This window comes from Podarcis gaigeae, assembly GCF_964106915.1.
Source record: "Podarcis gaigeae genome assembly, chromosome: 16".
Lineage (NCBI taxonomy): Eukaryota > Metazoa > Chordata > Lepidosauria > Squamata > Lacertidae > Podarcis > Podarcis gaigeae.
The window spans coordinates 6,216,096-6,230,648 of NC_139693.1; the positions used below are offsets into that span (position 1 = coordinate 6,216,096).

A 14,553-nucleotide genomic window follows, 5' to 3' on the forward strand; every position below is an offset into this window, starting at 1 on the left:
TAAAAAAAACCCTAATGTGAACTTGTTAAAACACAAGTATGCTTGGAATAAGAACAGCAGGAGATCTTATCTGAGAAAATTGTGTTGAAGATAAGGTGTAGAATAACTATAATATGCAGGAACATTTGAAAATTTGGGGAAACCATGGAGGTGTGATGAATTATGACAATGGCAATGGGGTGATGGAAGAAGACACTGCAGATGTGTTGATTCTGAAATAAGTTTTATTCTCTCCCATGCATTATGGGAAATTGAAGCAAGGAAATCAGCAGGGGAGGGTGGATAAGGAAACTCCCATCCACCGCAAACACACACAGCCATTCATAAGTTACATTGAAGAATGAGCCACACATTGAACATGCAAGCATAAAATGCCATTGAAGAATGAAAGAGCAAAGAAAGCAACATGCAGAAGTGTCCTGGGTTTAACATGTCGTTGTCGGGATGCTGATGCGAGGTAGCAAAGTTCACTTTTCTTGGGTTGCTTGGCAAATGTTGCATTTTACTTGATGCTTGGCAATGGGCAGACCTGCTTCGTTGTCCCAATGCATGGTGGGACGACAATGGGGCACTTGGTCTGTGAGTATCCACCACCAGATCCGCTGCTGCTGCAACAGACAGCTCCACCACTGCCACTGCTGCAGCAGACAGCTCCGCCACTGCCACCACCACTGCTTCCACCAGCTACGACAATGGTTTTCCCACTGCCTCCACTGTATCCTCCTCCACCATATCCTCCTCCAATCACCTTAACCCCACCTGAGCTTCCACCACCGGATGAGCTACAACAAACGGCGCCCCCGGAGCCAGACGAGCTGCAACATACTGCACCGCCACGGCCGCCGCTAGCTCCACAGCAAACCCCTCCAGATCCTCCACCAACAACTATGGGGATCTTTTGCTGGCCATATCCATATCCACCTCCATATCCACCACCCATTCCACCTCCAACGCAACACCCAGAAGACTGGCCACTGCCACCAGATGATCCACAGCACACTGCGCCACCGCTACTGGCTCCGCAGCAAACCCCTCCAGATCCTCCGCCAACAACCATTGGGATCTTTTGCTGGCCGCCTCCATATCCACCTCCATATCCACCTCCACTTGGTATAACAATGACTCCGCCGGACTGTCCGCCTCCGCCACCACCTCCAGAGCAGCAGCAGCAGCCGCCCCTTGAACTGCCACAGCAGCAACAGCCACCCCTGCTTTGTCTTTGCTTGCTCATCTTTCGGCTTTGGTGTGGTGCGTTAGACCTGGAAAGTGGAGAAAGCATAGTTAATGCACACTGCTGGCTGCAATGCTCGTTTCCCAAAAGACCTCATTCTCATGGTGGTCAACTTGTGTCCAGGCTGCAGCACCAGGGAGTACAGGGGGCTATTGGCAGTGTGTTGGATCACATGGTTGAACACATGTTTGTGTGTGTTTTTGTTTGTTTGTGTGTGTGTCGGGAAGAAGAGACAGTTCAGGACCAGTTTCCTTTCTCCATAAATGTCCATTCATTTAAACACTTTGATCTCTGAAACTGGCACTCTTACAGATGCCACATGGTACTCATTGCACATTTCTAAGAAATTGATATTTTCGTATTGCACCACCCACATTTCAGAACTTCCTGACAGTTGATATCAGGTTGCAGTAGTATTTTCTGCCTCTGCTAAAATATCTTCTGTCATCAAGCCTATTGAGAAACAATGATGGTTTAATGTGGCTTTTAGCTTATTGGTTATTTTAATTATCCTTTGAATGTTTTCATTTAAAAAGACACCTGGAAAGTTTTACTCTTCCTTTTTTTTTAAAAAAATAACTACCTTATTTTGCAAACAATTGAATAGCATACAAATTTTGAGAGCTATAGGTAGGTAGGTAGATGGATAGATATGATTCTACCTGTCATGTAAACGTACCTAGCCAGTGCAAAAGAATTTCCCACATGTAGAACATAACCATGTTGGGGCGGAAGGTTGTAATCTAGTCTACTCACTGACGTGCCATGTTTCTCAGACTGTATTGTCCTGTATCCCCTTTTTTCTATTTTGTTCCTGCTTTGCAGTGATGGAACTCAGACACTGATTGACCACCTTCAGAATCGCTAGCTTCAGCTGTTTCCTGTACTATCTTCCTTGAATCTGCTTCCTCAGTGCTTTCCTGGATGACTGCAAGCTAACAAGCCAAACCATTTATGTGGTGTAAATATGGAGGTCAGATAATGGGATAACATTGCTCCACTACACGAGTTAAGCAGGTCTGGCCCTGCAAACTGTGCATGGATGTATAAGGCCTCTGCCGGAAACAATTCCTCAGTGAATTTTTTGTCTGACAGATTAATCCTTTAATTTAAAAGGATTAAAATGCCTTGAAGAAAACTTTGGCTTAGCTGCAGCTATCATTCAAGCATTGCTGTTGGGGAGGACACACCAATTCATCTGCTGTGACCTCTGCTGCTCAAGTACCATCGCCCAACTCCAATTACAACAAGCTTCTGCATGTTTGTGGATACAGTAGCTACACTGTGCACCAATATTTCACCCCAAACCTTAGCAGCAAATACCCAGAGAACAAAGGAAGAACTCCCAACAGATTCTCCACTTCTCATTTGCATCGAGAAAAAGGTCCCTCTCCCTCCAGTGACTTCAAGGAATTGCACACTGCATCAAGAACCCAAATCAACCCTTTGCAGCCTCCAACCCAAATAGCATTATTGTTCCATCTGTGCATAGCTGAAGATGTTTCCATCCATTCAAAGGAAGGAGGGTGATCTGAGCATTGAGCTTACCTTGTTTAGCAGATGTGCTGGAACGATGGAGAAGTCTCAATGGATTCGAATGATGAGCTTGGGGACCAGAGATCCTCTTTATACCCATCTTCTGGCCACTCCTATGGGAAGTGAGGCACCCCAGGAATGGTGAGTGGCACAGTTAGAACTTCCCTTAACTGTCGGCCTCATCAAGCCCAAGATGTCAGTCAAATCATGAGATCCATATCTCACTTTTGTATCACTAGTCATTTTACAGAGCGTAAACAGCTTAATGAAGGTGCTCCACCTAATGAGTAAGTTCCTGTGATGCTGCTTTGTAGCGGTGCCTCACCTATTTGTGGGGGCTCTTGATGGGTGATGTATTCAAGGGTGGGCTTTTGCTAGAGATAAGCAAATCAGAATATATCCAGTCCCAATTGCTACTGCACTTGTTTATCCAAGAGACTGTTGTGGTACAGTCCTTAGGGTGTTGGACTGGATGTGGGAAACCAGGGTTCAAATCCACTTTTGACAATGAAGCTCACTGACTGTGACCTTGGGCCAGTCACTGCCTTTCAGCCTAACCTATCTAACAGGAATGTGGGGAGAAAATGAGGAAGGGGAGAACCATGTAGGCCACTTTGAGTTCCTGGAGAAAAAGGAAGAATATAAATGCACTATATCAATCAAGTAAGTCATTCCTATGTTAATCAGGGTGTGTGTGTGTTTTTTAAGTGTGTGGATTTGTTGATAAACACTCATCTAAGTTCTTCTTGGAGTAAACCTATTGGAAACCAGCAGCCTAAATTAGTTGTGAAGGGATCTACTCTGAATAGGACTAACATTGGGTTCTTTGTAGCAAAGGATGTGTACACACATGATGTTGAGCAGAAGTGAAGGCTTTTTATACACTGTACATCAGTTGGCATGAAGGAGTGTACACTTGTTAGATACCCTCCAACATCCCTCAGATGAAAATAAGGACACTGGGCTTTGTGACGCAGCTTCTTCTCTCGCTCCAGACAGCTCCTCCCACACCACTCCCCCTCCCCTAAATCCTTCATCCCCTCCTCCCCTTTCTCCCCTTCCCTTCCCTTCCCACCCTTCTACCATCCCCTCCCTCCTTCCAAGCCTTCTACTATTCCTTCCCCTACCCACTCCTTTCCCCTCTCCACCTTCCTTCCTTTCTACCCTTCTAACCTTCTACTCATCACCTTCCCCCTTTCCCTATCTCCTACCCTACCCTACCTACTTTTCCAACTCTCCCCTCCCCAAAGTGGGGCTGAATTGCATGTGCCCCCTTCCACCCTCATCAAACACAGGGCACAGAGAACCTCACCATCTTCCTCCTGTTTCAGCTTGCTAATGTGCTTGCTAAATGGACAACACCTTTCCCAATTTTCCTGTTGGGTCCCAGCAACACAACCCACAAACTTTCATTCCTGAAGCAGAGTTCCAAAAACCTTCTTACAAGCATCCAAGTGGCCCTGAGGACAAAAGAGGGTGAAATAAAGAGTTCCCTTGTAATATATCAGTGGTTCAGTGCTCATTTCTTCTCTTTCCAAAATAGGTTTTTATCTTGAACAATTTCAAAGACAATTAGTTAACTTTTCCCATGTTTCCTAGGAAGGCTTAACAATCTGAAGGACATTGTCCTCTTTCTATGCTCCTCCCAATGGAAACATGCAGAGCGGGACAGATATACCCCTGCTTTAAGTCATTTACACACTGTCTTCACTTGTATATTATTTTACTACCAAGCCCAATGAGTTAGCTCTTTAGCGACGAAATGTTGGATTACCGGAATGATGTCTGAGCACTGAACCACTGTTATATCACAAGTGGGCTCTTTATTACTGCGCTTGCTATTGTTCATTGTTCTATTGATGACCATTGGAGCAAGATGGAAGCGCAGAACAAAGGATGTCTCCCACTTTTATCAGTTTTACAAAGATACCCACAACACCCCTAAAATTACTTCATGCATACATCACAAATTGGGAGGGTCTGGTGATAAAAACCTGAACATCAGGTTTGCCCCTATCCTTCCCTTGACCTCCACCAGACACCCAAGTTTATAAGTTCCTGGTTTCCCAGGCCAAGTTAATCACACCTCTTTGTCCTGACAGAAGACCTAATCCATTCTTGGATGGTTTGCCATTCTCCATGGAATGACTGCCTGTCTGGCATCCAGATGCCAGGATGCCAGTGATTATCTCTTGTGCAAGAGTGTGTGCACGTGCTGTGTACATGATCCCAGGTTTCAGGGATCATGGCTGCCCATATCACAGTTTTCCATATAGTTATAGCTATGGTTTTCCCAGTAGTGATTTATGGAAGTGAGAGCTGGACCATAAAGAAGGTTGATCGCTGAAGAATTGATGCTTTTGAATTATGGTGCTGGAGGAGACTCTTGGTTGTCCCATGGACTGCAAGAAGAAAAAACCTATCCATTCTTAAGGAAATCAGCTCTGAGTGCTCACTGGAAGGACAGATCCTGAAGATACTTTGTCCACCTCATGAGAAGAGAAGACTCCCTGGAAAAGACCCTGATGTTGGAAAAGATTGAGGGCACAAGGAGAAGGGGACGACGGAGGATGAGATGGTTGGACAGTGTTCTCGAAGCTACCAACATGAGTTTGACCAAACTGCAGGAGGCAGTGGAAGACAGGAGTGCCTGGTGTGCTCTGGTCCATGGGGTCACGGAGAGTCGGACACGACTAAATATCTAAACAACAACAACAAAAGTTTCCCCAGTGAGCCAGCACATAGATACGTCCATCAGTGAATTGTCACATCTGAAACAATGTGATTTGATTGGCCTGTTAATAAAAATTATAGACTGGAAAGAGAAGCTGCTGAATTGCAACTTATTACCAAACTTAAAACCATGGAGAGACCTGGTCTGAACAAAGACATTGGATTCTTGTCTCATTATACATGACAAAGCCATTTTTCACCTTCTCACCCCTTGCTTTTTCCTGTAAGACCTATTGCAGTCGTTAAGAGTCATCAACAGGCTCATCACAGCTATCTGCCAATCACCCATTCCCACCACCCTTCTGAGTAATACCCCTCCCCACCTTCTCACTATATAGAAGGGTCTGGAAACTTCTGTTTCATTGTATCTGAAGAAGTGTGCATGCACACGAAAGCTCATACCTAGAACTAACTTAGTTGGTCTTTTAGGTGCTACTGGAAGGATTTTTTTTATTTTGTTTTGACAATGGCAGACCAACACGGCTACCTATCTGTAACTAATAAAAATTATGTTTTAAAAAAAGAAGATAAGAGATAAGGGTGTTGTAGAGGCAATGGAACAAAGTCTACTTTCAAGGTAACCTGATAGACGAAAACGTTGATTTTCATGAGTGTATATGAGCAATGTAAGCAATGATGTGACAAAATAGAACCAATTAGCTTAAGGTTCTTTGTTTGAGAAGATGTTAAAGAGTCCTTTGTACTATGCCATGGGCATCTCTGGCCCCCACTTTACCTGGTGGGTGAGGGATTCTACTAAAGCAGTGAAATAAAGATCACCCTCTTGAGTGCCTTCAATTGTTTAGATTTGGGCTCTGTCTATTTCTGTAGTCCCACCTGGAAAACAGACTTTGGTGGGTTGGGAGATTTCTCACAACAAAAATATTCCCTCCTTCAAAATTCTGAGAGCAGGAGTCTCCACTTTAACAAACATGAACAAAGTGTGGGTGATTGAAACACCCCCCAAAAATACACACAGGTCTTCACACCCCTGACTTTCTGGCCTTAAAAAAATACACACACAGACACAATTTTTAACATAAATTTTCTACATTTTGAAATTTTCATTTAAACAATCTTAAATCAGTCACTTCCTTTCTCTTTCCGTGGTTCATTTTGCATACGAAGCATCCCTGCATATTTTACATGAACGAAATCTGTCAGTACCATTGTTACATCCATCAAAACTTATTTATACTGTTGAATTTATCTTAATGCTGCCAGCATTTTCTAATGACCACAATTTTCACTCATATATTCAGTAAACATTTTGCAGTCTTCTTTAAATGTATATTCTTGTTCTCTTATTCTATATGTTAAAACTGCAATTTGTGTGTATTCCATCAGTAAGTTGGCATTCTTCTTTGGTTGGTAGCTCGCTCGTTTTCCATTTTGTGGGTAACAAAACACGGGCCGCAGTAGTAGCTGTTAGGATTCAGAACTTATAGGGTTAAGATGTTCTGAGTGATGCCTCACATTCTGACATCAGGTTTGGAAGGTGGGAGGAGTTCTGTTCTCTGTTCTTCTTTGTCTTTCGAGGGAGAAGGAAGCAGTAGCTATGGCTGCGAGAAGTCCTGGAGTGTATTTCTGAGAAATGTCGCAATAAAGAACTGTTAATGGACACACAAGTGCTTGGTGTGTTTGTCTGAATCTAAGCAGCAGCAACAGCAACAGCTTTTCCCGCTGTGTTTTACTCTGCAAGGCGTGACGGAACGGAGCAGATTGCCGCAGCTTGAGGAAGCGCACCGGACCGCTGTAAAGAGCTAATTGAGATCGTAAAGGAATTAGCTACGTCACGCCTAATTAAGCTAATGGTAGCATACATAAATAGTATTTTTTGACACCTGGGAATTTCCCTCTGAATTATCCGCAACATAAAGGACTTTGTTCTGGGGGCAGTGGCATAGCTTGGGGTGTGCAGGGGGGGCAGGCCGCACCGGGCACAACATCTGGGGGGGCGCTCACACTCGCAGCTCTCTGCCCCTACCTGGCTTACTCACTCTCTCTCAGCGCTGTCACAGATTTCGCAAAAAAATTTCGCTATTGTCACACGGATCCTCCTCCTAGCCAATCAGGCGAATGCATGCAATTGCCTGAGCTGCCGAGCAGGAGGCGGGAGGACTCGAGGAGACGGGGGGAACTGAGTAGAAGCCGCTGCTGCAGGTAAGTCTCTCTGCATTGAAAGGGGGCACGCTGGTCATTCATTCATTCATTCATTCCGCAATGAAAGGGGGCCCGCTGGTCTCTCTGCATTGAAAGGGGGCATGCTGGTCATTCTGCTTGTTGAGCTGACCAGATGGATTGAAGTTTGGTTGGTTCAACAGTGACGAGACAGATTTTGATCCATATGTAGCTGCTCCAGCTCAACATAAGTTGATGTAAGCCAGTGGGTCTAGCAACCTTTAATTTATTTATTTTTTTGCTGAAAGAGTAAGGCAATAGGCATGAAGGTGAATAAACATTATGTTAAGAGTAAAGAAATGGTTATACAATGAAGGGGTGCTAAAAGTGCAGCAAGGCAAGAAAATGATTTTCCTTTTTCTTTCCTTTTTTTGAATTTTAGCAGAATACTACACCTATATCATGCCATACAAAAAAGAATCTGGTGCACAAGGCAGGAAAAGGAGAAAGATAGAGACAGAGCAACAAGCTAAGTTAGCTGGAAGCCTTCACCGGTTTTTGGTGACTACTGCTGAAATTACAGCAGGACCACCAGCAGCACCACAGGAGACTCATAATCCTGATCCTGTGTCGGTGGTCATTCCTGTTCCTGCATTAGAAGCAGAGACAGTTTCATCTAATCTGCCAGAAAATATTGACCAAAACGTTTTTACTGATATTGGCTATTGGCCTGAAACCATGGATGAAACCTTGAAAACTGAACTTGTCAGGGGAGAGACAGAGGAACTGCAGAATAAGGATGCATAGTTTCCAAGAGACAGTAATGGCAGGTCATTTTCCAAGGATTGGTTCTACATACATTTGGAGAATGGTGAGACTATGTTAAGGACATGGTTGGTGTTTTCTCCTGTAAACAATGCTGCATATTGCTTTCCTTGCATGCTTTTTCAGAAGGCTAAAGGGGGCGCAAATTAGGGGGCGCAAATTACTTGCCTTGCCCCGGGTGCTGACAACCCACGCTACGCCACTGTTTGGGGGGAAAGCTACTTTTAAACATTTTTTTTCCAATTCATTATATATCATTTCCCAAATACTCTTTTACCCTTTTACAAGTTCCCCACAAATGAAAGTCTTTTGATGACTGTTCTCCAGAACATTTATCCTCCTCCTCCTCCTCCTCCTCCTCCTCCTCCTCCTCCTCCTCCTCCTCCTCTCTCATTGGATTCCTTACCTTCCCAAATCAAATGACATCATATATTTTTCTTTTCTTTTTTAAATGCCACTTGATACAGCCCAAAAGCTACATTTCCGCTTGTAGAACTTCTCAGGAACCACATGCCAATGGTGAGCAGGGTCAGAGGCAAGACTAGATGTGAATTTTACAGACCCAGTATACCTGAAGGAGTGTCTCCACCCTCATCGTTCATTCTGGACCCTGAGATTCAGCACTGAGGGCCTTCTGGCGGTTCCCTCCCTGTGAGAAGTGAGGTTACAGGGAAGCAGGCAGAGGGCCTACTCGGCAGTGGTGCCCGCCCTGTGGAATGCCCTCCCATCAGATGTCAAGGAAATAAACAACTGTCTGACTTTTAGAAGACATCTGAAGGCAGCCCTGTTTGGGAAGCTTTTAATGTCTGATGTTTTATTGAATTTTTAATATTTAATAATATTATTAATATTTTTTAATATTTTTAAAATTTTGTTGGAAGCCACCCAGAGTGGCTGGTGAAACCCAACCAGATGGGCGGGGTATAAATAACAACTTCTTCTTCTTCTTCTTCTTCTTCTTCTTCTTCTTCTTCTTCTTCTTCCTCTTCTTCTTCTTCTTCTTCTTCTTCTTCTTCTTCTTCATTCTATAGGCTACATTCACATCAGAGGTTTTCTACACATACACAATTTTACCATCCAAAATAGCTTTTGTTTTATCATAGGCTTCGGTTGTTGCCTTTATCCGTTAAAATTAATTGATTCATTAATGTATTTTACAAGTAATGCAGTTAATGCAAATCAGATGGATTGAAAGGATCAAATAAATGACTGGCTAGACATATATTTCTAGTGTTATAGATTTTGAGGGGCCCTCTAAATCCCAGATACTAACTGGATTTTGATTATTTGGGATATAAAGGGAAAACCCAACGTGCAAATAAATTCCTCCTCTAGAGTATGTAAAACAACCTGGCTGGGTTAGGACCATTAAGGAAAAATAAAGGGCCATTGAAAGCCATTGGCAATGCCAGAGAACTGTCCCGCCCTGCTGTTCTGGGGTGTAAAGAGGGAAAGGAGATTTGGAAGTTTCCCAGAGTAACTGGATATGATGTCATATGAAAGGTTTGGAGCCTTTTTAGCACAAGGCTCGGGACAGGAGAACAAAAACAGAATGATCTTGGTTGGTTGGCTGAAGGCAGGTAGGGAGACATACTATGGACTCCAGAGCTGCACTGTTGTGAGGTACAAGCCCTCTTGAGATGACCATGCTATAACACAGGCATAGGCAAACTCTGGCCCTCCAGATGTTTGGGACTACAATTCCCATCATCCCTAGCTAATAGGACCAGTGGTCAGGGATGATGGGAATTGTAGTCCCAAACATCTGGAGGGCTGGAGTTTGCCTATGCCTGCTATAACATCTGCCAGCGGCGCCTACAAGGGCCAACAAAAAGAGCCAAAGGAAAATTTATATACAAAATCCCATATGAGGTGTTCCATCAAATAAATAAATAAATAAATAAATAAATAAATAAATAAATAAATGGGAGGTTTAGACTGAGTCCAACCCGAAGGCCAGGTAGAACAGCTCCGTCTTGCAGGCCCTGTGTAAAGATGTCAAATCCTGCAGAGCCCTGGCGTTCCACCAGGCCGGGGCCAGAACTGAAAAGGTCCTGGCCTGGTTGAGGCCAATCTAATCTCCTTGGGACTCGGGACTTCCAAAGTGTTATTATTTATGGACCTTTAGGTCCTCCGCAGGGCATACCAGGAGAGGCGGTCCAGTAGGTACGAGGGTCCTAGACCACATAAGATGAGGCCAAAGGTCCATCTAGTCCCCTATCCTGTTCTCACAGTGGTAAGCTACAAACCTATTGGAATCCCACAAGAAAGACCCAAGAGGTACTCTGGGTGAGGTAACTGTTAGGTACATTTATAGTTGGTTGACTGACACAAAGTGTGCTCACTAATGCGGGGAAGATCCGAAACCAGGAAGATCAAGTATTTTTAAAAGACTGGAGTAAATTTTTAAATTATTTAAAAGACCACTGTAAGCAGTTAAAATCACTGGCAGGGATGTAATGACACTTGTAATGTGGAATTTTCTATGGTAACGATGGACTTAAGGAATGCGGGTGGCGCAGTGGTCTGAGCCACAGAGCCTAGGGCTTGCCGATCAGTCTCTGTAGTCTCCCACATGTCTGCCTACAAGTCCAGGGGGTTGTCCTGAGGCAAGAAAAGAAGGGCTACCCTTATGCTATTCATATAATCAGTTATCAGTAATCAATATATTCACATATGCTCACACATAATCAGGGCTTGCGTGTCAAGGTCCCCAATGCACCCCCCCCCCAATAACTCACAATGGACACATAATTTTTGTTTAGGATTTTTGGCATGATTTTGGCCACAACTTTATTAAAATACAAACCGTGAGTGGTTGCTTAGGCATTGGTTAAGACTATCTGTCCCCCCGCCTGGGGACAGAACTGACTTCCTAGCACCACCGAAAGACAGTGCAGGGAGAAATGGAGCTGGGACACAGACCCTCAACTCTCACCCGCCTGCTCCCCGAAGGCTTGCCGGTCCTAGTCCCATTCCAGGGATTGGACGAAAAGATGGCAAGCCCCAGGATTCCTTTAACGGAATTCCCTTTCCGCAGCAACCATGGAGGGGCAGGCCCAGCCTATCCTAACCCCTCCTCCACCAGATTTATAACCAATGCCTAACCACAACCTTACAAGTTGTGACGATTTGCTACGCAGTAGGCAAAAACCACCCAGCCAGCCAATTTGCCAGGTGGAAAAATTCCTACCAGGCCCCCGCTCAAAAGCAGACGACCCCATGACAGGCATAGCAAGGTCAACACAACAACCCCTTACTCTAGGGCGGGTGGGCAGGTGACCCGTTGCACGCAGCAAAAGAGAAAGTACAAGGCTGCGTGCAGAGTATTTAAGCCTTTTACCCTTCCCACCAAAATTGCAACATAACTTTTCCCCCAGCAACTCGGCAATCCAATCAATGCCCCCTGGCCATCTTGGAGAACTTACCCAGCAACAAAGGGGGTGGCTCAGTAGACCCCACCGCAACACGTGCTCCCCCTGAAGGAGAACACGCTTTACAGTATTTTTATAATCCATTTTGAATCAAAGGAAAGCTTTTGCCTTAGCTAACTGCAAACTGCTTGGAACAGCAACTTTAGAACCGACCTTTCACCTAGAAACGTCCTTGTACCCAAGGGGAAAAGGGAAGCCATGAATCAGAGAAACTGGTACAAAATCCCCCTCAAATGCAGGCTAAAATAGTCCACAGAACAGGAAGGGCCAAACCACAAAAACTCCAGATGCAGAATGCATTGGGGGGGGGGGGGGAGGTAGCCCAGGAGATTCCCTCCCTGAGTCTGAGTTCTGTCAGAACTAGGGAAAAGGTCAGATTGTGCATCATTGTGCATCATTTGTGCAGACAATGGAAAGCAGAAGTTGGGAGTGAACTCTGCGCTCGGCCAGGAGCTGGGAGCATGGCAAGAAGCACCCTAATTGGCTATTTTTCTCTGGCGTTTGTGACTGTCTCATGATTGTCTCATGATCTGTGATTTGCTGATTTGCTGTGATTTGCTCAGGTATAAAGACCTCAGGATTTGTGCTTCTTGGGGTCCCAGACCGTTTGGAAAAGATTCCAACTGGGTCCATTATTGCTCAGCAATAAACCCTCACCTTCTTTTTCTCCAAAAAGCTGTGTCTGTCTGATCCTTGTTTCACTCCAAGTGTGTACCACTTTACTTTCACGTGCTACAGTCCTGCTTATCAGCTTCCTCATCCTTAGCCATCAGTGCCATCTTTGTAGGACACAACAAGGAAGAGAATGAGGACCAAACTAGCACGTTTTTTCATATGTGGTGAACTTGTAAAAGGGTAAAAGAATATTGGGAAATGATACATAATAAATTGGAAAAAAAATGTTTAAAAGTACTTTCCCCCCAAAACCCGGAGTACTTTCTGTCGGGAATAATTCAGACTGAAATTCCCACGTGTCAAAAAAGGTTATTTTTGGGCTTGCCTCTTGGGCTTGCCGATTGGAAGGTTGGCAGTTCGAATCCCCACGATGGGGTGAGCTCTCGTTGTTCAGTCCCAGCTCCTGCCAACCTAGCAATTTGAAAGCACGCCCAAAAGTGCAAATAGATAAATAGATACCGCTCTGGCGGGAAGGTAAACAGCATTTCTGTGCATTGCTCTGGTTTCACCAGAAGCGGCTTAGACATGCTGGCCACATGACCTGGAAAAACTGTCTGCAGACAAACGCCCGCTTCCTCGGCTAGTAAAGCGAGATGAGTGCTACAACTCCACAGTCTTTCGCGACTGGACTTAACTGTCAGGGGTCCTTTACCGTCACCTTACTGCAGCCCATGCTTTGCTAGACCCAAAATGGAAAACGAGCGAGGTTCCAACCAAAGAAGAATCACAACTTAAGTTGACAGAATATGCACAACTTGCAGACTTGACATATATAATAAAAGAACAAGAAGAACGTACATTTAGAGGAGATTGGAAAACGTTTATTGAATATATGGGAAATAATTGTGTACAGCTGAAAACGTTGGCAGCATTAAGATGAATTCAACAAGTTTTGAGGTATGCAATAAGCAAATACTGAATTGTTTTTTGTAAAATATTCAGGGATTTATGATATGTAAAATGAACCATGGAAAGAGCAGAAGGGAAGTCATTGATATTTCAGGGATGTAAAAATGAGTATTTTAAATTGTAAAACAGAGAATTTAATAAAAATTATATACAAGAGAGAGAGAGAGAGGACCAAACTAGGATGAATTGACTGTTCCTGACTGACTCTGACACAATCTACTGGAGGCTTCCCAGCCTTCTGCCCTACCAGTCCCATTGGGGACCAATAACCACTGCTGTCTAGGGTTGATGGGAGTTCCCTATAGTGAAAGCCGCTCCACTGAACTTTAACAACCAAATGTATTCCTTTATCACATGTTGTGTTATTGAGTGATGGGCATTCTTGTGTGGAATAGATTGAAACTGACTGAGTTGTGTGTGTCCCTTACTGTACTTCCTGAGTTTGGAACTGGATCAAAGTAGAAAGGTTCATTCAAATCCATCAGGATTGGTTTCAAACTTTACAATTTTATACAGCTTAGGAACCACCTAAAACACCCCACCTTTCCCCATGTGCAGATAGCTACCCAGATACTGAGATCATCAACTGAAGTCCTCTTTTTCCTGCCACCTCTGAGAGAAGTCCATGAGAAGGTATGAGGAAATGGATCTTCTCTGTGGTAGTCCTCCATTTATGGATTTCTTTGACTATAGATTCCCACCTGGCAGCTCTTTGTCTTCCTTTTTGTACCAAGTAAATATTTGTTTCTGTTTTTTTAGAAGATTGGAAGCTGAAATTGATGAAATTTTTCAGAATTGGCAAGTTTAACAAGGAGAATTAGAGGTAAGGATGAGGCAGACTTTAAGGAGTTGTGGGAAATGTTCATCGATTATTTCTTTAAAAAAAAAAAAACCCTAATGTGAACTTGTTAAAACACAAGTATGCTTTGAATAAGAACAGCAGGAGATCTTATCTGAGAAAATTGTGTTGAAGATAAGGTGTAGAATATCTATAATATGCAGGAACATTTGAAAATTTGGGGAAACCATGGAGGTGTGATGAATTATGACAATGGCAATGGGGTGATGGAAGAAGACACTGCAGATGTG

At 44.0% G+C, this 14,553-nt stretch overlaps 1 protein-coding gene across 1 annotated transcript; it reads right to left on the reverse strand.

The window, feature by feature from the left end:
• Window positions 1–206: 206 nt before the first annotated feature.
• LOC310834400 (uncharacterized protein) lies at window positions 207–2,916 on the reverse strand. The gene is made up of 2 exons (XM_083717892.1): window positions 2,780–2,916; window positions 207–1,259 (listed from the first exon to the last, which is right to left on the reverse strand). Exon 2 carries the CDS (start codon window positions 1,229–1,231, stop codon window positions 503–505), a length of 729 nt encoding a protein of 242 aa, XP_083574018.1. The 5' UTR covers window positions 1,232–1,259; window positions 2,780–2,916; the 3' UTR covers window positions 207–502.
• Window positions 2,917–14,553: the final 11,637 nt, after the last annotated feature.

Bases quoted from the DNA above. Each gene is read 5' to 3' on its own strand.
- LOC310834400 (XM_083717892.1), bottom strand. From the start codon at position 1,231: ATGAGCAAGCAAAGACAAAGCAGGGGTGGCTGTTGCTGCTGTGGCAGT.